The sequence below is a fragment of the Gopherus evgoodei genome, chromosome 1 (assembly GCF_007399415.2).
Source record: "Gopherus evgoodei ecotype Sinaloan lineage chromosome 1, rGopEvg1_v1.p, whole genome shotgun sequence".
Taxonomy (NCBI): domain Eukaryota; kingdom Metazoa; phylum Chordata; order Testudines; family Testudinidae; genus Gopherus; species Gopherus evgoodei.
In genome coordinates, this window is record NC_044322.1 from 202,931,722 (window position 1) to 202,952,448 (window position 20,727).

General features: G+C 41.3%; 1 protein-coding gene across 4 annotated transcripts in view; it reads right to left on the reverse strand.

The window, feature by feature from the left end:
- Positions 1-31: 31 nt before the first annotated feature.
- The window catches only part of DCBLD2 (discoidin, CUB and LCCL domain containing 2), a 61,305-nt gene continuing 40,609 nt past the window's right edge, over positions 32-20,727 (reverse strand). The window contains exons 10-17 of one of the 4 annotated variants that reach the window (XM_030583193.1): positions 19,758-19,805; positions 7,563-7,710; positions 6,979-7,122; positions 5,587-5,680; positions 4,921-4,970; positions 3,585-3,722; positions 1,667-2,105; positions 32-1,435 (exon numbers count right to left, since the gene is read on the reverse strand). In XM_030583193.1, the coding sequence (XP_030439053.1) occupies positions 1,678-2,105; positions 3,585-3,722; positions 4,921-4,970; positions 5,587-5,680; positions 6,979-7,122; positions 7,563-7,710; positions 19,758-19,805 (1,050 nt within the window). In that variant the 3' untranslated portion in view covers positions 32-1,435; positions 1,667-1,677. Of the gene's footprint in view, positions 2,106-3,584; positions 3,723-4,920; positions 4,971-5,586; positions 5,681-6,978; positions 7,123-7,562; positions 7,711-19,757; positions 19,806-20,727 lie in introns of all 4 variants that reach the window. The other 3 variants (XM_030583202.1, XM_030583183.1, XM_030583199.1) reach the window with 3 other exon arrangements.

Genomic DNA, 20,727 nt, shown 5'->3' on the forward strand with positions numbered 1-20,727 from the left:
AAGTGATTAAAACAATTTGGTGGTGGTATATTTTTTTAAACAGCATCCAGACAAGTTTTAATTTTCATTTGGCAAGATTAAACTAAGCTATGGAGTATTCTATCTCATCGACATGTAGGTAGAAGTAGACTAATCGCTTTCAGAAGACCATTTCTCTTAATATGAAATTCAGCACAGCTTTAATTCTAAAATAAAAATACTGCATGGTCAGTTGAAACAATCAAGTATATGATGAATCCAATGGGTTACGTAGTAGCTTTGAAACTGGTGCACGCTTCAAAATAAATCTCAATTTGTTAAGACTTGGTAATTTTCACCCTTCCATTCTAGAGATGAGCAGTCACATTTACAAGTCCAGAGGACCAAATTTTCAAATGCACCTGTGCCAAAATGTACCCACAACTACCCTGAAGTGTAGTGTTTGTGTAAATAAACTGATGACTGCATGAAAGTTGGAGTTTGTGCATAGACATTTTATTCATGTGATTATGCTGGCCATTTTTGTGCACAAGCTTGAAAACCTATCCCTTAATATTAAAAGCTCTCAGCAGTACTTGCGTACTGATTTAAACCAGTACAAGTTCTTTTAAAACAAGAGAGTCACTCTTTTAGACCTGCAGTTTCCTCAAAGAATGACCAAGTTTTCAGTCTCATTGCAGAGGTAATTGGGAACCTCAGAGGATTCAAATTAGGATAATTCAGTAGTCTCACTTACTAGGGATAAATTCCCAAGTAACAATTGTTAAGGACACTGATCACACTGTAGTCCGTTTAGAAGAGAGTCTGACCACCCAATGAATTAATACAGAGAAATTATCCCTAGAAAAGAGAAGGGTGAAGTTCTGTGGCCTGCAATGTGCAGGAGGTCAGACTAGGTGATCCTGATGGTCCCTTCTGACCTTAAGGTCCACGAGACTTGAGAAGATGTGGCAAAGGTAACTTACATTACAAAGCTAACAGATGTTGGGGTTTAGTTTTTTTAAAGGAAGTTAAGAACAGTAGAAAAATTGTTTCCTCCAAAGTAGCTTGCCGTACAGATTTCCAGCAACTCTGCATTGCCGATCCCACAAAGAAAAGGTGGAACACTTGTACTCATTCAAGCTTGATCCTGCTTCCGATGAAGTCAGTGGGAGTTTGTCCTAAAGTTCAGTTACAGCAGGAGCAGGAGCGGTCCCAGGAATATCAAGAGTTTGTGAAGTTCTCTTTGGGGAAGCTAGATGTTGGGTACAATCCCTCAGCTGCATCTCTTATACATGGATTTCAGAAATGTTAAAGCTTGGTATTTCAGGAACAGTACCTTCAGCAAGGTCTAAATTATTGGCTCTCAGGCTATAGCAATGTATCATTCCTCTCCATGCAGCGTGACTATCAATCGCTGAAGTTCATCTTAGGGAACTCCTCTCATGTACAGTAGTAAACTGGGTGTCCATGGTTTCTGAACAGCAACAAATAAATCATATGTATAGACCCTCAAAGAAATGGCAGGATTGTTAGTTTCCTAGACCTCCGATATCACATCACATTTTTGTTCAACTCCATGTTACTACAACTTACAATACAAAAAAAATTCAATGTGATTCAAAAGTGACATTTTAATATAGTCACCTTCAAAGAATTTTGTTTTAAGAATTCACATTTGCCACCCCCTAGCTCATTCATAACTTACCTCAGTTCTCCTCAACTTCCTGTAAAATGTGGCATGCTCTGTGGTACCTGGTACACCAATTCAGCTGAGGAACCCAGTCCAGGCATCCCTTTTGGTGTATCATACAGTGCATGTGCAGATGATGAGCTATCTGTCCTAGCTAAGAGTTTATTGCAAGTTCCCACTATGGGAGGGGCTTGGTTCCCTGTAGCTTTGAAAGTAGAAATAGAAGAGACACCAAGAGGTGCGGTGGAATGACCTGACATGTCCATGATTATTGGGGTTGCATATTCTGGTCCAGTGACAGGCAATGGTTCAGCGTAAGCATGATAAACTTCTTGTACAGGTGAGTTGTAAGGATCCACATCAGCATAGCTTGCTTCTTTTCCCTCTTCTGGTTTAAAGGTTGATCTCTGATGAAGTGTGCCAACGATTCCCCCTACCAGTGGCTGAGCATACTCTGTGCAATGTCCCAAAAAAAAAACATTTTACAGACAGGAAAATTTTACACTCTAATATGGTGGCATTGTATTAAAATAAGAAGCCCTCATTAGGAACATTGCAATTATCACACTGCATCAAGCCAATGGTCCATCTGGCCAATATCTTGTCTTTACCAGTCCTAGATATTTCAGAGGAAGGTGCAAGAAACCCTACAGTAGACAATTATTACAGTCTGAGCCGATACCACCTACAGTTAAGCTTGACAGACACTTCATATTATAAGAGTCCGATTTTATTTGCTTTGTAACTGCCAAACTTCAATTGCTTGGGCTGAAAATTTCTCATGCTGGGTATCTGCCCAGCAGGTCTAAGATTTAGTGAAAACTGTTCAGCTGATTCCAATACCCAGATGTCAAGGATGTGGTTTTTGCTCTCCCATGAAAAATCAGAGTTTATACACGCTCAGTAGAGTTATGTTAGTTTGACAGGTTACTTGAAGTGTAGACAAGGAGCCTCGGGGTGAGAGAGACTGGCATGAGAAGCCCTGGGACTGGCCAGGGGAGAAGCCAACAGGTGGAGAAGAGACTAAGATCAGGAGATGGCAAGACAGGACAGGGACAAATTGGAGGGGACACAGGCAGAAGGGTCTGTGCCCACTAGAGCACATTCTACAGAACCTGGAATTAAACCCAGGATTCCCAGATCTCTACATTGCTCTGAAGTCAGCAAATAGCTGTGAAAGCCACTGGAAAAGTGTCTCACTCATTCTCCTCCAGGGCTGGTCTACGAAGAGAAGGAAACCTACTACTGCTCCCAGTCACTCTTAGCTCAAGTAGCAGAGGTCTGTGATGTGGAGGTAGGGGTTCCAACCCTGCTGTTAAAGGGGTCAATAGGATTCCATAAGATGGAATTTGTTTTTTCAGTTTGCCTATTTAAAAATGTAGAGCAGGTCGACACTTAACACTGCAGTACCATGGTGCTGCTTTAGTCAAGATGCTACTACTCTGACAGGAGGGCTTCTCCCATCAGTGTAGTTAATCCACTTCCACAAGAGGCAGTAGCTATGTTGAGGAGAGAAGCCCTCCCATCAACAGCATTGTCTATGCCAGCAATTAGGTTGGTATAACTGCATTGCACAGGGGTGTGTATTTTTCACAGCTCTAAGTGACACAGTTATACTGATATAAGTTTATAGTGTAGACCTGGCCTTAGGAAGTTACACACAAAACTAAGTTGAGAGAGAACATTAAGGTTGCAAAATCAAATACTCAAAAATTAGGATATGCCAGAATTAAGGCTGCTTCTCATAACTATGAGAAGACAGAACAGGAAGGGAGGAAAGCAGGAATATACCAAAGTAAAGCCTTGTACTCTCTCCAGCACAAGCAATAGGAGATGAGGGGTAAAACCAGATTTCAGCTATAGAAAATGCATGCAATATAAATCATTTCACACACAAAGCCAAAATACACAGTCCACAACAAAAAACAGGTACCTGCAGACTCAGTCTGTAAGATAGTTGGGACTTCTCTTGGTCTCACGTGACTAACTTCACTGTTGCTATAGCGAACAGGGGTTTCTTCATGCTCTGCTGACTTGGCAGGAAGAAACTGCTTCATGCCTTTCCACCACCCTTCAAGATTTTAGAAATAAAAGAAGTAAGAACTTACAACAATGCATAATAAAAAGTCAGTGGTAATTCATTCACGTAAGTTACTAAAGATGCTAAAAGTATCACATACCTTTCTTAGCCTCTGTGAAAACGGTTTGCCTTTCCTCCCTCCTCCCCCAGCCAGAAATGACAGGTCACGAAATTAGTTATCACTATTCACAGAACACCTGGAACTTATAGGATATTTTACCAGATAACCATAAAATTACATTTAATACGTTATTGATGTCCAACAAATCTGTCTGACAAAAGGCTGGAGGCTCAGTTATAAGGCTTCCACTCAATTTTTGACTGATACCATTTCCAAAGCAACAGGGACAGAATGAAGAATCTAGCCCTGAATTTCTGTGTTACCACCTGTTGCTGGTCCTACTTTACAGATGTAAGCAGTTCAGTAAATGAATTATTTTTAGGCTCAAAATACAGCATGGAAAATACTCCAGAGGCCATCTGGACAGTTTTAAACACAAACTTCTTGTGTTGAACAACAGTGAGCATTCTTGTGAATAAGAAGCCCCATGTATTAGCACTTCTAGGCTATAGATTTTAACTCCACCCTCCATCTTTCCCCCGCCCCTCAAAACAAGGTGGGTGTTTGTGTGTCACAGGAGTGTGTGTTAAACTGCGGATTTTCACAATGTGAAAAATCACAAGAAGCTAATCAGATATAGTATTATAGGCATGGAAGCTTGAGAAAAATCTCACACACTTAGAAGAGCAATGGGGAAATAGAAAAGAAAGTTGACAAGCACACTAAAGTGCTTTCAATACTAAAAAATCCTACAAAAGTTCATCAATATTCAGAACTCACAGGATATCTGATTACTATATATGCAAAATTATTGCTCAAAATGAGATTTCATGTTTGTTTAAATGGAAAGATTCCAACCTTTCCTGTATAGAATTTCAAGGGAGTATTACATGATTCTGAGTGGAGATCTAATAGCATACTTTGGAAAAAATGAGTCTTCCTATTTTTGAAGCCAACATACAGAAAGAAAAGTTACAATCTGAATGGAAAAGGAATTCAGTACCACTGTGTTACAACAAGCTGGTAGAGATGAAGTTACAGATATCATTGTTTAAAACACATGCTTTAAAACACCAATGCTCATTAAGGCTGGCACTAAGTGCAGAGATTTTGCCACCATTTTGTTACCTGCGCGATCCCAGTAAGGTAAGTCATATGTTCCTTCAGCTTTTTTCTTTCTGGAAAAAAAAATAAAAAGTTGGACACATTTAACTACCATATTCAAATGCAAAAACACATGAATACTGATTTAGCAAACATTTTCCTTCAGAAGAAAAATCCTGACAAGGTATAGCACTGAAATGTTTACAGACTAGTAATGATTTCTATTATAAATCCTGATAGCTGGTGGTAGTTGGAGGATGTGAAGCTGCAGCTTTCCAATTTCAGCCTCCTGCAAGCTCCTTCTAACCTGGACAACATGAATGGAGACTGCTGGATCATGTACTAGGGTGGATCCCTCTGAGTTGACTGGGGAGTGAATGCCTTGACTATGCCCTTGGCTGTAGTTGGTGCTCAAGTTTCAAAATATAATTCCCAACCAACTAGCGTCTCCCAAAATTTCAGGAAAAGAACTCAATAGAATAGAGCAAACCTTCATAATGCTAGCCAATAAAATATGGAATCTTCAGAATGCAGAACATTTCCTCTTCGTACATGAATAAATTTCAGAACCAATAAATCCATTCTGGAAACGGTTTAACTACAGTTTCCATACTTACATATGCCATGTATTTCATATCTACATGCTAAATTAAAATACTTTACATGAGCGCTGCTCATCCATTCATTTACCTGTTTCTCCAGTGCCATGCACACACTAAGATCAGAATGAGAGTAGTGAAGACCATCACCAGAACTGGAACTAGGACTGCTGCCAGTGCCACATCTGAAATCCATTAAACAAAAGCGGTGTCGGACAGAATAACTTTCTGCACATCCATTTTTAGTTCACAAGTTCTTTAGGGAAGACACCACAATTTTCTATATGTTTGTACAGTGCCTAGCACAATGGGGTCCTGGCCTCTAGGCGCTATCTTAAATGTAAATGTTAAATAATAATAGATTTAACACCCAATTTTTCCACATATCTGTACTATCAGTAGTTTTTCCAATCTAGTGTATCAATCAGAACATTTCTTATTATTTGTATATATAAAAACAGTTCAAATTACAATTTGCCTGAGTATCAACCTAAAGAAATAAGAATAGCACAGGAACACACACTTCTGAACTTACAATACTTATATTGACTTGAAGGTGTTAATGACATTTAAACAGTGTTCATATACCATTTGGTAGCAGCCTACTCTTTGGACTACTGTCCCAAACACCCTTCATCACTGCCTGCACAGGTTGCCTGTGTGTTGTGTGAAGAAGTACTTGCTTTTAGTTTAAACCTGATGCCTATTAATTTCATTGGGTGACCGCTAGTTCTTGTGTTATGTGAAAGAATAAATACTTCCCTATTCATTTTCTCCACACCAGTCATGATTTTATAGACCTCTATCATATCCTCCTGGATCATCTCTTTTCTAAGCTGAACTGTCCCAGTCTTTTTAAGTATCAGAGGGGTAGCTGTGTTAGTCTGGATCCACAAAAACAACAAGGAGTCTGGTAGCACCTTAAAGACGAACAGATTTATTTGGGCATAAGCTTTCATGGGTAAAAAACCAACTTCTTCAGATCCAGTCTTTTTAATCTTTCACAAAGAAGCTGTTCTGAAGGATTTGCATATCTGAGGCCAGAATGTAGCTATAAATTGTTACCCATCATATGGGTCTCTACTATAGTAAAATAAATATTTAAAAGGAAAAAGTTAGAGTGATAGGATTTGTTACAGCAGGTGCAAGTTCAGAGGGCCATAAAGGGCAGGGAATAAATCCAAAATAATTTACATTTAGATAAACTATGTTGGCGTAAGAGAGACAAGGTAGGAGAGGTAATATCTTTTACTGGACCAACTTCTGTTGAGACAAGCTTGTGAGCTACACAGAGAAGGAGCTCTGTGATGCTTGAAAGCTTGTCTCTCACCAAAAGAAGTTGGCCCCCCAAAAAGGTAACACTTCACACACCTTGTCTCTAATATCCTGGGACCAACAACACTGCAAACAACAGTGAAAGATATGTTAACATAAGACCTATTACTACAGTTCTCAAACACTACCACCACTTAAGCGTTGATACCTTTGGTTACAGTTGGAGTTACAGTGGTGTTTTTGATCTCAGGAGTGGAGGTTGTTTTATCAGTTTGCAGGGAGAAGTCGTTGTTACTTTGTGGTGGTGGGGGTGGGGGTGGCGGCGGCGGCATGGTAAGTTTTGGAGCCCGACCTGTAGAAACATATTTAGGAAAAACGTTTACCCAATCCTGATGCTGGTTTAAGTTTAACAAGCTCCCTACATAGGAAAGAGAAATGTGGCCAGTTTACCAAAGAACGTGTTCATTTTGTTGAGTCAGAAAAGGACATGAGCCCATGAAAAGAAAAAGCCAGTTGTTAGTATCATTGATACAAGGAGCTTACCCGTGGACCTCAAGCAGGTATTTTCCAAGTCATATAAGTCCCAGAATATTTTGAGTGTCAATTAAACTAGAAAATATTAGTCCAGTGGACGTTACAGGAAGATGAGATTTTCTGATCCCAAAAATATTATTTTAGAGAAAAGCTTTGTCATGATTTCTTATGGAAAACAAGGCCAAAAGTTAAATTAAGTGATAGCTACAAACGTATTCCAGTGTTTCACAGTGACTGAGGCATTTTTAATGGTCTTACCTATACTAAACTGACATCCTAGCAGTTCCACTTTCATTGCAATTTTCTGATGCCATTTTAACGGGTTAACCCTAACAAAACGTGCAATAATAGGTGGAATGAAGTTATTGCGAACTTCCTGGTAATATTCAGTGTTTCCTTGAAATATCTAGGGAAAAAAAACAAAAAACATTCAAACTGAATTATTAGCTCCTACAATGTATGCTATACCAATTCATTGCTAACTATGCCCTATAACTTCAATTAACCAAATAAGCAGTACCAAGGCATTGTGTAATTAGGACTGATTACCTGTTTCCCAGAACAGTGCTGCTGACCAAGCTTCTCAAAGAGAAAGGGAGACTAACTGTAGTGAAGTATGAACCAAAACCTCAACATCTTACCTCCAGATTAGACAAGTAGAAAAAAGGGTACGTCCAGACTACCTGCCGTATAGGCAGGTAGCAACTTATTTATCCTGGATCGATATTTTGCGTCTCATCTAGATGCGATATATCGATCCCCGAATGCGCTCCCCGTCCACTCCGGAACTCCACTGGAGCGAGCGGTGGTAGCGGAGTCGATAGGGGAGCCATGGACGTCGAACCTCCACCGTGAGGACGGGAGGTAAATCGGAATAAGATACTTCGACCTCAGCAACGGTATTCCCCCGTAGCTGTGTGTAGACCAGGCCTAAAACTTTAGTGCCCGTCATCTACCTCCTTTCCAGTACCTTTGTCTCAGAATAAAATCTGCCAACTATCATGACATTACTCCATTGTCATCTTACATATAATGCCTATGGCAAGAGTCTAATCTTACTGATAGATAACTATGCATCTTATATCCATCAGTCTTGTACTTATACCTCAAATATAGCAGGCAGATGCATCAACAGAATGCCAAAAAACTGTTGATGCCTTTATATTTTAGGTTGTCATGCGTATTGATAAAACCTCTATTAAATGGAATTCAAAACCCACTCAAATATGTAATCAACATTACACTCTAGTGCTTGTATGGCTGCAGTCTATAGAGGTTGTAAATCTTGATATGAAAACAAAAGGGACTCTGGAATTTTGAAAAACCCACAAAAAGACCTTTAGCAACAATTCCTTATATTTGTTCAAGGTAAAAATTGTGGGCTGTGCACTTCAGCGGATCAAAGCAAGTTCGATATAATGCAGTTTCACCTAAAACTCAGTAAGATTTTTTGGCTCCTGTGGACAGCGTTATATCAAGGTCGAGGTGTAGTTACTATCTGACCACCATCACTTAGCCTGACACACACTAATGACTTAGAAAGACTACTTTGAATGTGTGATGGAAAAAGAGAAACCAAATTCAGTGTCTCTGAAGGTACTGAACATGATCAGACAACTTTGACCGGAAACTCGGGCATGGGTTGGTTGGTCCAAACTACAAGGGGGGATGAGATCCCAATAGAAAGTTACTTCCCTCCTTCCTTTGCAGTGTAAGCAGAAGGAGGCCTTGAAAAACACTAGTAACTAGACCCTCTTTGGCGGGGGGAGACGGGGGAATCAAATACCTGGGAGCCAAGGTCTATTTGAGCCTGCACTTCCCTGTTGGTATATTAATGGGATACTTCCCTCATATATGGCAATTTCAACTGAAGCAGCCTATCATAAGCAACCCTGAGAGAGCAAGCTTGATGAGTAGTGTTGACAACACAGCTACTGAGTAATCCTGGGAATGGAGGCAACTTCTTCATATTGTCCAGAAGTATCTAAAAGAAAGACATGGAAACAATACTTTCCATAAGCCCGCTAGGGTCCCCACAGACACACTTTGTCCTATTCTTTTTAGAGGATCTACTGACCCAGCTTGTTAGATCGTTTAGATCAAGGGTAGAGTTTCAAACTTGATCTGCTATTAGATTGGCAGCCAGCAGAGTTATCTGGACACAAACATACTGTGTTCTTATCAACCCGGGTTAGCCAGAAGGTGCACCCTGCACCAGCTGTGCTTTCTTTTGTGCCCGAATGAAGAGTGAATTACAACAATCTGCTCTAAGTTTATCAGTGTGGCCAAGTCTGCGTCTGGCAGGATAGGATGTATTCTGATCAGCTGACAGTGGAAGAAAGTTTTTCTAGATGCTCTTTCTAGGATCAGTCCAGAACAACTACATGGAGTGTTATTTTAATGGAGTAGGGCAAGTGTCCCCTATAGCTCTTCAAAGTGTATTCTATCCACAAGCATAATCTCTGCCTTTCCCAGAAGCCAATCTCATCAAGGTTCTGAGATAGCTAGAGGATGACATGGTTTGCATTTGAATCAAGGGAAATGTATCTATGTATTATTTGCATTTTCTTTCTGCCAGAATTAGAGACAGGTGTTAGATAAGGCCAACCTGAGAACCTCAATGCACAAGGGCTTTGGTTACTGCCCTTCTAGATGCAGCCCCAAGCTCATGACTGGTATTTTTCATAATCCTCTATTAACGCAAAGAGTGGAAAGGAAAAGATAATGCTAGATCATCACACGGACTTTTAGCTCCATCTACAGGAAAAAGGCAGCAAAGACAGCTAATTTCCTATTGAAAGTCAAAACACCTACCCTTTTACCATCCATACATCAAGAAAGAAAACAAATTTCTACTCGTTCCTCCATTCTTACTTTAATTAAGATTAGTTATACAGTATCACAAGTTTATCTACTGTAAATTGGATATGATTAACATAAGATCTCTAGTTCAGGAACTTGTATGTCACTGAATATTAATGTAAAGAATGGAGAGCAATTTGCAGTGGATTAAAAAGTGTTTGAATAGAAGTCATTGCCAGCCTCCTACCGCAAGAGCACTTACCCCAAACGTCCTCATTCACGCATTGCTCAGATATGCATATGCTGATACAATCTTTGCTTTCATACAAAAATCTAATTCCAGAGAAAAAATTATGGTACTGGTACAGTCATCTTATAATGCACAATAGAGTCTTGTACACATATTCTGGTCTGCAAGTTTTGCACTTCTTTACATACGATGGAATAGAGTCTAGGTAAAGCCAAATCCCCTATAAAGTGTAGCATTGTATTCTCTGCCAGACTATGGCTCAATGCAAGCTCTTTGAGACAGGGACAGTCTTTTTGTTGTGTACCTAATAGGATGAGGTCCTGGTCTGTGGAGGGAACTCCTCTGCCAGTGGTTCTCAAATGAGTTTTTACTGTGGCCAAATGTGTGGCCAAAGCATATTACCAGTGGCCACAGTTTTGAACGTTAAAATATTATACTAGTGATAATCTAGTCATGAGGTTATTTGAAAGTGTCATGTAAATAAACAATGCATCTTTTCAGTGTAAAAACTAATATGTACTATTAATAATACCACAAAAGTTACATAGTTTTTATTAACTACATTACTGTCAATTACTAACAAATTTTGTTAAAAACTTTTTTAAAAAAATCTCATTTTTTTGTAGCCAAATAGTTGTAAATATGAACTTGTTTTAATTTCAAACGGTTCTTGAAAGGGAACTGATCATGACTCCTCTCTTCCGGTACAAGTCAGAGTACAGCCTCCGGGTTTTTGTCAGTAAGTTGTTTCTGTATTTCCTCTTCACAAAGTGAAGTGCCCTGAAAGTACACTTATGTATAACAATTGTTGGAAACATGGTTCACACCACTACAGCCACATGCACAGGTTCTTTGAAGTGATCTGAATGCTTTGCACACCAAAACTTCTCAGCTGTGTCACACAGGGATCACAGAGAGGGCACTTCAGTTGTTCATTCACAGAGGCAGCAGCCCTACTACACTACAGTGAAATACTGCTGGGCCCAGCGTGGGCTTTGATGGCTGCTGCAGGGAGTAGAGTAGGTGGCCGCAGCAGGGAGTTTGGGAAAAGGGCTCCAAGACCTAAATGTTGTGCTGGCCATATTTGAGAATCACTGTCCTAGGCACTACAGGAATACAGATAGTACATGAACAATGATGGAGGGAACATAAACAATGATGTAGTGAACAACAGTGAGAGACCAGTGCAGGTTTATTTTTAAATGCACACTGTGACGTATGCGATGGTGGAGTTATGACTGCACACTGTGATAGCACCTAGATGATATTATAGGCATAGGCAATATCAGAAATGTTTAAGATGCTTCCCTGGCAGAAAAGTAATGTGTTAAAAAACATACAATGAATTCCTCCTACTTCAGTAGATTCAGACCAATATCAGTGATTGTTACAGCACCATAAAGGAAGTGCAGCTACAAACACTGTGTAGAACACTTCTAGTTTTGGGTCCAAACAAGCAAGAATCTGAGCTGAAATTCTAATTTCACAATTTACTTCATATATAAGATTATAGATATCACTTACCTCCATAACTCACATTACATTAAAACTAGGGCAGTTGATTAATCTCAGTTACCGTATATACTCGATCGTAAACTGGTTCGTTTATAAGCCGACCGCCCTCCTCCCTCCCAAGATGGATAAGTAAAAATGGAAAATTTTTTATAACTCGTTCATAAGCTGACCCTGTAATTCAGGGGTCAGCAAACTTTGGCTCCCGGGTCATGAAGATAAGCTGCTGGTGGGCCAAGATGGTTTGTTTACCTCGAGCGTTCGCAGGCACGGAGGTAAACCTAAGTAAACAAAATGTCCCTGCCCACCAGCTGCTTACCCTGACAGGCCAGGACAGCAACTGGTGGGGAATTTTTTTTTTTGTGGGGCGAGAAGCTGGGAGTCAGGGGAGTAACCCCAGTGACCCCCCCTCAAAACCCCACGCCTAGCCTGGGACCCCCACACTCTGCTCATCCCATCTCTTCCCAGCTTATCTGGGGAGGGCAAGGGGAGGAAGTCTCCGGCCTGGCTGGAGCTGCTCCAGCAGGCTGGGCAGTGCAGACGCAGCCTGGTCCGGCGGGCCAGACCCGGTGGAGCAGGCCGGGGGTCACGGCCGCAATGTGCTCCAGCAGGCTGGGCAGCGTGGCCACAGCCTGCTCTGGGGGGCGGGGCCAAGTGGCACGGCTGCAGACTGCCAGCCCCGGAGCTGCAGCTGCTTCGGAGGCTGGGGGAAAGCAGCGTGGCCAGAAGCGGAGAGACTCTGGCCCTGCCTCTTCCCTTCTGGCTGTGCTGCCTCTCCTTGCTCCCTCTGTTGGGGCGATGGGCTGTGTCCCACCTCTCTCTCTCTATACCCGTTCATAAGCCGACCTCCGTCTCTGGTGCTTCCCTTTTTTACTAAAAAAAATTCAGCTTATGAAAGAGTATATACGGCAACTCATGATTAACTCAAGAAAATTAATCATGATTAATTGCAGTTTTAATCTCACTGTTAAACAACAGAATACCAATTGAAATGTTTTAAATATTTTTGGATGATCAATATACTGATTTCAATTACAGCACAGAATACAAAGTGTACAGTGCTCACTTTATATTATTTTTATTACAAATATATGCATTGTAAAAATGATAAACAATATAAATAGTATTTTTCAGTTCACCTCATACAATACCGTAATGCAATTTCTTTATTGTGCAAGTGCAACTTACAAATGCAGGGTTTTTTTTTTAATGTAACTGCACTCAAAAACAAAATAATGTAAAACTTTAGAGCCTACAAGTCTACTCAATCCTACTTCTTGTTCAGCCAATCGCTCAGACAAACAAGTTTGTTTACATTTATGGGAGACAATGCTGCCAACTTCTTACGTACAATGTCATCTGAAAGTGAGAACAGGCATTTGCATGGCACTTTTGTAGCCGGCATTGCAAGGTATTTACGTACCAGATATGCTAAACATTTGCATGCCCCTTCATGTTTTGGCCACCATTCCAGAAGACCTACTTTCATGCTGATGACACTCATTAAAAAAATATGTTAATTAAATTTGTGACTGCACTCCTTGGGGGAGAATAGTATGTCTCCTGCTCTGTTTTACCCGCATTTTGCCATATACTTCATGTTATAGCAGTCTTGGAACACTTTTACAGTAGATTTGACAAAACGCAAAGAAGGTACCAATGTAAAATTTTTAAAGATGGCTACAGCACTTCACCCAAGGTTTAAGAATCAGAAGTGCCTTCCAAAATCTGAGCAAGACGAGGTGTGGAGCATGCTTTCAGAAGTCTTAAAAGAGCAACATTCCAATGCAGATACTAGAGAACTCGAACCACCAAAAAAGAAAATCAACCATCTGCTGGTGTGTAAGCGAGTGGACTCACCCTTGCAGGGCCTCCTGCTGGTCTCTGTTGGGAATTAGCTCTCCAACTGTCAGAGTGCCCTCTACAGGTCAGTGATCCACCTTGCTGCTGGCACTCTGTCCCTCCCAGGACCCCGGTGCCCCTTTTTCTGGGGTGCTGCCCCTCTGGCAGTAACCCCTAATCTCAGGATCTCCCCTCCCAGGGGAACCTCCACCCCCTATCCCCACCTTGCCTCAGTCTTGGCTACTGCCAGTCATCACTTAGCCCCCATTCACTGGGGCAGACTGCAGTGTATCAGCCACTCATCACAGGCAAAGGGATTTGGACCTGCTGCTTTTGCCTACTCGTGGGCTGCCCCTTTGAAATCCAGTACCCAGTTGGCCTTACCCTAGGCCTGTAACCTTGGGGGTTTCCAGGCCAGAGCTCCCCAGCTCCTCTTGCCTTCCCCCAGCCCTGCTCCACCTTAGGTACCCAGGTATGCTCTCTAGCAGCCAGGCCCTTCTCCCTCTAAAGGCAGAGAGAGAGTATTTGCTCCTGGCTTCCCTGGCCTTTATAAGGCCAGCTGGGTCTGTTTAGGGCATGGCCACAGCTGAGGCTGGTTTCCCCCAATCAGCCCAGCTTTTCCCCTGCCACAGCCCTCTCAAAGGGCTGTTTTAAGCCCTTCCAGGCAGGAGCGGGTGACCACCCTGCTACACGGTGGCATCTGACTCAGATGATGAAAATTAACATGCACCGATCGATTCTCCTCTGGATTGTTATTGAGCAGAACCCGTCATCAGCGTGGATGCATGTCCTCTGGAATGGTGACTGAAGCATGAAGGGCAGCGGCGGCTCCAGGCACCCGCGCTCCAAGCGGGTGCCTGGGGCAGCAAGCTGCGGGGGGGGCGCCCTGCTGGTCCCTGCAAGGGCAGCAGTCAGGCAGCCTTAGGTGGCTTGCCTGCGGAAGGTCCGCCGGTCCCACAGATTCGGTGACAATTCAGTGGCTGGTACGCCAAAGCTGCAGAACCGGTGGACCTCCCACAGGCAAGCCACCGAAGGCTGCCTGACTGCCATGATTGGGGCGGCAAAAAAGCTAGAGCCGCCCCTGATGAAGGGATGTATGAATCTTTACCGCATTTGGCACGTAAATAACTTGTGACACAGGCTACAACAGTGCTGTGCAAACCCCTGTTTTCATTTTCGGGTGACACTGTAAATAAGAAGTGGGCAGCCTTATCTCCCGTAAATGTAAACATATTTGTTTGTCTTAACAATTGGATGAACAAGAAGTAGGACTGACTGGACTTGTAGGCTCTATGCTCTCTACAATTACTGTTATTTATTATTTGTATTATCATAGCATCTAGTCCAGTCATGGCAAGGACCCCATTGTGTAAGGTGCTGTACAAAAAACAAAAAAATACACTGTCTGCCTCCACTCTTGTTTTAGAACTACATCCATGCAATTATGATGTGTGTGTTATGCTTTTAGTTTAGCAGTACATACTTGGGGATTAAAGTATATTTTTTCAAATTTGAAAATACTGATCAACTTTCTTTCTAATTTGTACTTTTACTTTCTGAAGGGACAGAAAGTAGTTTCATTCACTAAAATAAACAACATTAGTACATGGATAGCATACCGTAACAGAGTTGTGTGTGTGTTAAGACAAAGTTAAAGACGTTCTCAGTATACTACACACCAGGCTCCAGAGTTTTATCATTCTGAAGACTGTTTTTATAAGTGCATGAACTAGACACTGAAGCCTGCAAATATATTATGGGCCTCATTTGCTCAGAGAGTATGTTGATAAAGGGAGTCTATTCTGTTTATTTTAAAATAATTGAACAGTAGGGTATTTAACTTCTGACAGTGTACTCTGTGCTGTACAATTCAGAGGAAGTCCCCATCCCAAAATGCTTAATCTAATCTAATCTAAACAGATAGATCACAAGAACAGACAGACATCGAAGATGGCTTTAATTTAGGACGATTTTCTTTTTTAATTGTGTGCTGACAGTTCTTACTGACATAAGGTAGCATTTATGGGCCCCACAGAAGGAGAGCACTTTCAGGAGAGAGATATATGAGTGGGCTGATGCCTAATGCACAAAGATCTGTTTTCCTAATTGCTCACTTGTATTCTTGTTTGTGCTATATGCCGGTTTCTATTGCTAGGATAATGTGATAGCAGCAATAGAAAGGAATGCTTTCTTCAATTTTCTAGACTGTTTAATATCGTAATGCTAATCAATAAACACTACTGAATGGCACAAAATTGGTCTGCAACTGGCTAAACAGCTCTTTGCTCTTGGATTAAGAGACCCAATTGCAAAATGTGGTTTGTTTGTTTTTTTAAATATGCCAAACAGTGGCCAAAATTTCCTAATGTGTATAGGAGTTCTGTGAACTCAATTTAACATCTTATTAGGCACAGATTTTTCAGGCATGTGCTCAGCATTTTCTGAAAATTAATCTCCTTTAAGCTCTCTCAAACTGGGCACCCAAGAATGGAAGCAACTAAAATCATTAGTTGCTTTTGATAATGTTAGCCAGCGTCTTCACTAAGATCAACAATGAACAGTATTGCTGCTCATTCACTGCTTCTTTCTATTTAGGTCAAATTTATGGTACCAAGCACTGAAGCAGTCTCTCAATCAGATTTGTCTTACTTTTTCATCACAACTGGCAGGTTTTGGTTAAGTACATTTCTACAAATGTATTTTTAAATATTTCTTCCTTTATTTAAGACTTTATTTTATTAACTACAATGGACTTTCAAGCTACACATTGCATTCCACTTCAGGAATTTGCAGGTGGTCACTATACTAGAGACAAAAACACACAGTTCAAATATACTACAGAAGAGGCTTATACCTAAGTATAAAAATAGAAAACCTTTCTATTCTCAGGCAGGAGAATGATCCAACTAAACATCTTTGACAATAATCATGAAGTCTAATTATCAGGCTAAAGAGAGAAGATTTTACCTTAAAGGCCAGAAGAGGGCAGTCAAAGCCAGAATTAAAAGCAATGGCTGATTATGTTTCTTCTCAGACTGCCCAAAGCTAACTCATAGTTCCTAGTCAGTTTCCCTGTGTAGCTTCAGCAGGCAGGACCAGTCCTGTCAGTCATGAGGGAGTGTCTTACTCCCCTCTCCAGAAGACTTCCCAATGTGACTGTTTCCAAGGCTTAGAGGTATCTAAGAATTCTGACACACAAAATAATGAAAGTAATGAAGACACCTTTTCCTATGTTTCAACTGTCAACAGAAGACTTCCCATCAAAATATGGGTTAGAATTGCAAGATGAAAGGTAACAAGATTGCAAATACTTATGTGATGGGCTATCCGGTCCAGTTTCTCAACCAGGTGTCCCAATTTGAATCCATTCCTGGTTTACGTCCAGGCTAATGATAAGAGCTCTTCTTGGAAACAATTTGTGATAGCGTGAAGGTGAACATGGGAGAGAAGGAATAAGAATCTTTGAAGTGGGTGCACATTCACGCTCTTCAAATGCAGGATAACACTGATCCCTTGTGACTGCATAGGATGAAGAAGAATGTGGAACTGGTCTCTGAGTATCCTCTCCAGTCTTGTACTGGTTCAATGACCGGCAAGTGGGACAGCAACCTCCCAAATCATCTGAACATACTTTATCAGACATTGAAAAGAAGAAAAGGGAGTTGGAGGAGGCAGGAATCAGCTTCAAGGGACTTGAATTCTATTACAGAACCTTTACCAAATACTTCTGTCACCCATTGATCCAAGGAGGTGGCAGGCTACTGGCTGACACTGGAGAAGCATGACTCCATCGGGCTCCCCCCTCGGATGGGTACAAGAGAGAAGGGAAGCGAAGTATTTTTGTTGTTCAGGGTGGATATCTGGAGAAAATACTTCTGGGACTTTTAGTGCAGGATCTGTTCCAACACCCTTTCCATCAAGTTACTGTCTCATCAGCAGAAGTTACATGAGGAAAAACCTCAAAAGGCTGTTTGTTCCTAACTGGAGGTTTGTAAATCTTTCTTCTGGTATCTTGCCAATGGCAGGATTTTCTCATCCTAATCTTTGACTTCTAGGATTGCTTTGTCTAAGCATTCAAATCACTCAAAAATAAAATGCTCAGTAAAGAAACTATCAGGTCTTCGGATGTCTGCGTTCCATTGTACAGTCCCCAAATGCCTTATTATTGTGCTCCTGGGTAGCCACAAAGCAAATGGAAGAAGGCACAAATCTGATACTCAAGCTGCTCCGAGAGAGCCATTTTATTTAGTAGTTGATTTCAGGTCCTTTGGCCCAGCCAGGTATTTTCTGAGAGAAAACGCTTACAGGCCCAAATGGCACAAGCAAAGTATGTAGCAGAGGAAGAAGAGAAGACGCTTAAGTCCTGCAGATGTGGCCACAGCACCAGCAGGACTCTTGCCTGTGATCACTGAGCAATTTAGGTAGAACACTGCCTTCTAAAAGGATGACTGATTCTCATAGTTAGTGATGGCTGAGTAAACACTTTGTGAGGGTAGCAGTCTGACTTCAACCCTGAGGCTGTGTTAAATTTGAGCTATTTTAGAGTGCTGATTAAACCCGTTCGGTAGGCCTCACTCTGTTTTTAAATATTTTCCAGGACTGGATCAAGAGCTCTACTTTGCAATCTTAAAGAAAGAACATCTCTGTTGACTGTCCTGTGTTTAACCCTGAAACCACGTGAGTATCAATACACAGGGTGGAGATTTGGCAGGAGAGAAAACGAAGAGAGAAGAGGAGCCATTCCTGGGATTCTTCCTTTGAATCCAAACCTGAGGCAGGCAAGTTGTCTGGAAGAAGAAATTCTCAGATGAGTGAGTCCTTAGGTGAACTCAGTACATGGCTCTTTCTTGTCTTTGGCTTCTCACCACCAGAGCTATAGATTTAATCCTTTATAGAGAAGGATCAGTGAGATTGGTTAGCTCCAAGAGGTTCAGACCTACATCCAGTTTCTCTCAGTCATATTCTGGTGGAGGCTAGGCAGGGTAGGACGAAGAATTCCTTTGCTTCCTCTCCTAGGTTGCAGGAACACTTTCACCTCCTCCAAGAGAAAGGAGTCCAAAGCAGGAGTCAATGTCACCTTATTTGAAATTCCCTCTGAGTGATATAGTTGACCTTTGTTGGCCTTCTCCTGAAAAAAAAGGTCCATTTGGTGTCCAGCGGGGAAGAGGAGGCTCTTAGGACCAGCTCAGACGGTAGGCTATCCTACACTAGTCATACTGATGATTGAGGTGGAGGATGACGACAAAATGGTTTGGTTGTCTGAGACTGGCAGCAACCATTGGATAAATTCTGCAGAAGGGTATCTCTAGGATAACTCGGGAATTTAGCAATGGTGAGCTATTTACCCCAGGGCTGGCTGAAAGCACTGGTGGCTGTTTGGGTATGACTGGTCAGTGATGGGCAGGGTTTTCTGCTCTGGAGCAGAGTTCAGCTAAGCAGCCCCTAATCTGCCAGTGGCATCCAGGAGACTGTCTGAAGAAGCCTTAGGTTCAGGAAGAGACATCTGGAGCAGCACTGGAGCTGGTTACTGGCATGTCTGTAGATGTATAACTAACCCTGGTAACTAGGACACCCTTATTTATTGTGGTGCTGCTCTCACAACTGTTGAACCCTCTTGATTGGGCCTTCCTGTTTGGCTACTGCTGGGAACTCAGGCTGCTAGGTTCCTCATTTCAGTTGAGCAACTGGAATGTCACTTCTGGTGGTACCGGAAGGAAGGGCTACAAAACTGCACTCCCTGGGAAGGGCTCCTCCTGGATATGGAAAGAACAGGATCTCTCTGCCGAGAATGTCTGCAGGGGATCTGCCCATCTAAGGCCTCTATCTCTGGCTCCGCTTGAAGCCAGGGGGGTTAGGGAGACCACAAGATACTGAACACTGAAACAGAGATGTTCCCAGGTAGGAGAAACAAAGGAATTCTAGCGTGGCTTCTTAGTTATTCCTCTAAGTGCTTGCTATGTTCTCATGTTAGGAGGCAGAGGGAACCAGGACATTTTCTAGAAGGGTGAACCAAGCTCCTTTCGGCTGATTGACAAGTCTGGTCCTACCTTCTGAAGCTGCAGATCCCAGAAGAAGCAAGTGTTGGAATGGTAAGCCTGGATATGAGAAAAAACAATTAAATATTTCTAACTTTTGGTTTTAAAAAGTTTGGCCACCGTCTCCTCTAACATTTCTTGGAATCTTATTTAATTACATGAACATTTTGGGAAAGACAAAAAAAGAGCAATTCCACTCAAAGTATAATACCAGCAATACAAAGAGACAAAGTAGGACAATCTCATTATGAAATACTCCTAAGCCTGATATTAAAGTTATTAGTGTAATTTTAAAGAGTATTCTTAACAGAGTAGAAATGTGACAGTCTGTTGGTTGTTCAATTGCATAAGATAGCATCTTTTTTCCAAGGAAAGTATTGGCATGTTCAGCCAAATGATCAGACTTCCCACACATAGCTGGATTCTTTATAATTTTGTCTGTGTATGGAAACAAGCACAGCAAATTAACATAATTTAAAAATTTAAAAAAAAACTGTACTCACATTAGGGTCTATCCTAGGGTCTAGAAAAGGCACTTCATTGGATTCTAGACACTGCATGAAACCCATCAGGTAACATATATTGTGCCTACAAATTTGCAGCAAAATAAACCCAACACTCGTTTCAGACAGGTCAGCAGGAATTTTGCCATTATTTTAACAGAATCTGAATTTAGACCACTGGGAAGAATTAAGGAGATTATTAGTTTTATCTAATTTTTGTTACCTACAGCCATTCAAGTGATACCTTTAAAGTTTTTTTAGTGCAGGATATACCATGTGTTTAATAATCTTACATTTTTAATATGGATTTATTTTGAAATTACATATCACAATAACTCATTCTCAGTGAGAACTTTTAAAAATGAAATGTTTACTATGGAATTTAATTGGTTAAATGCCATGAAGGAAAAAAGATTATGTGCTAATATTTTTGTGAAAATAGTGGAAGATGAACAGAAACAGCATAGAGAAAGGTGAAA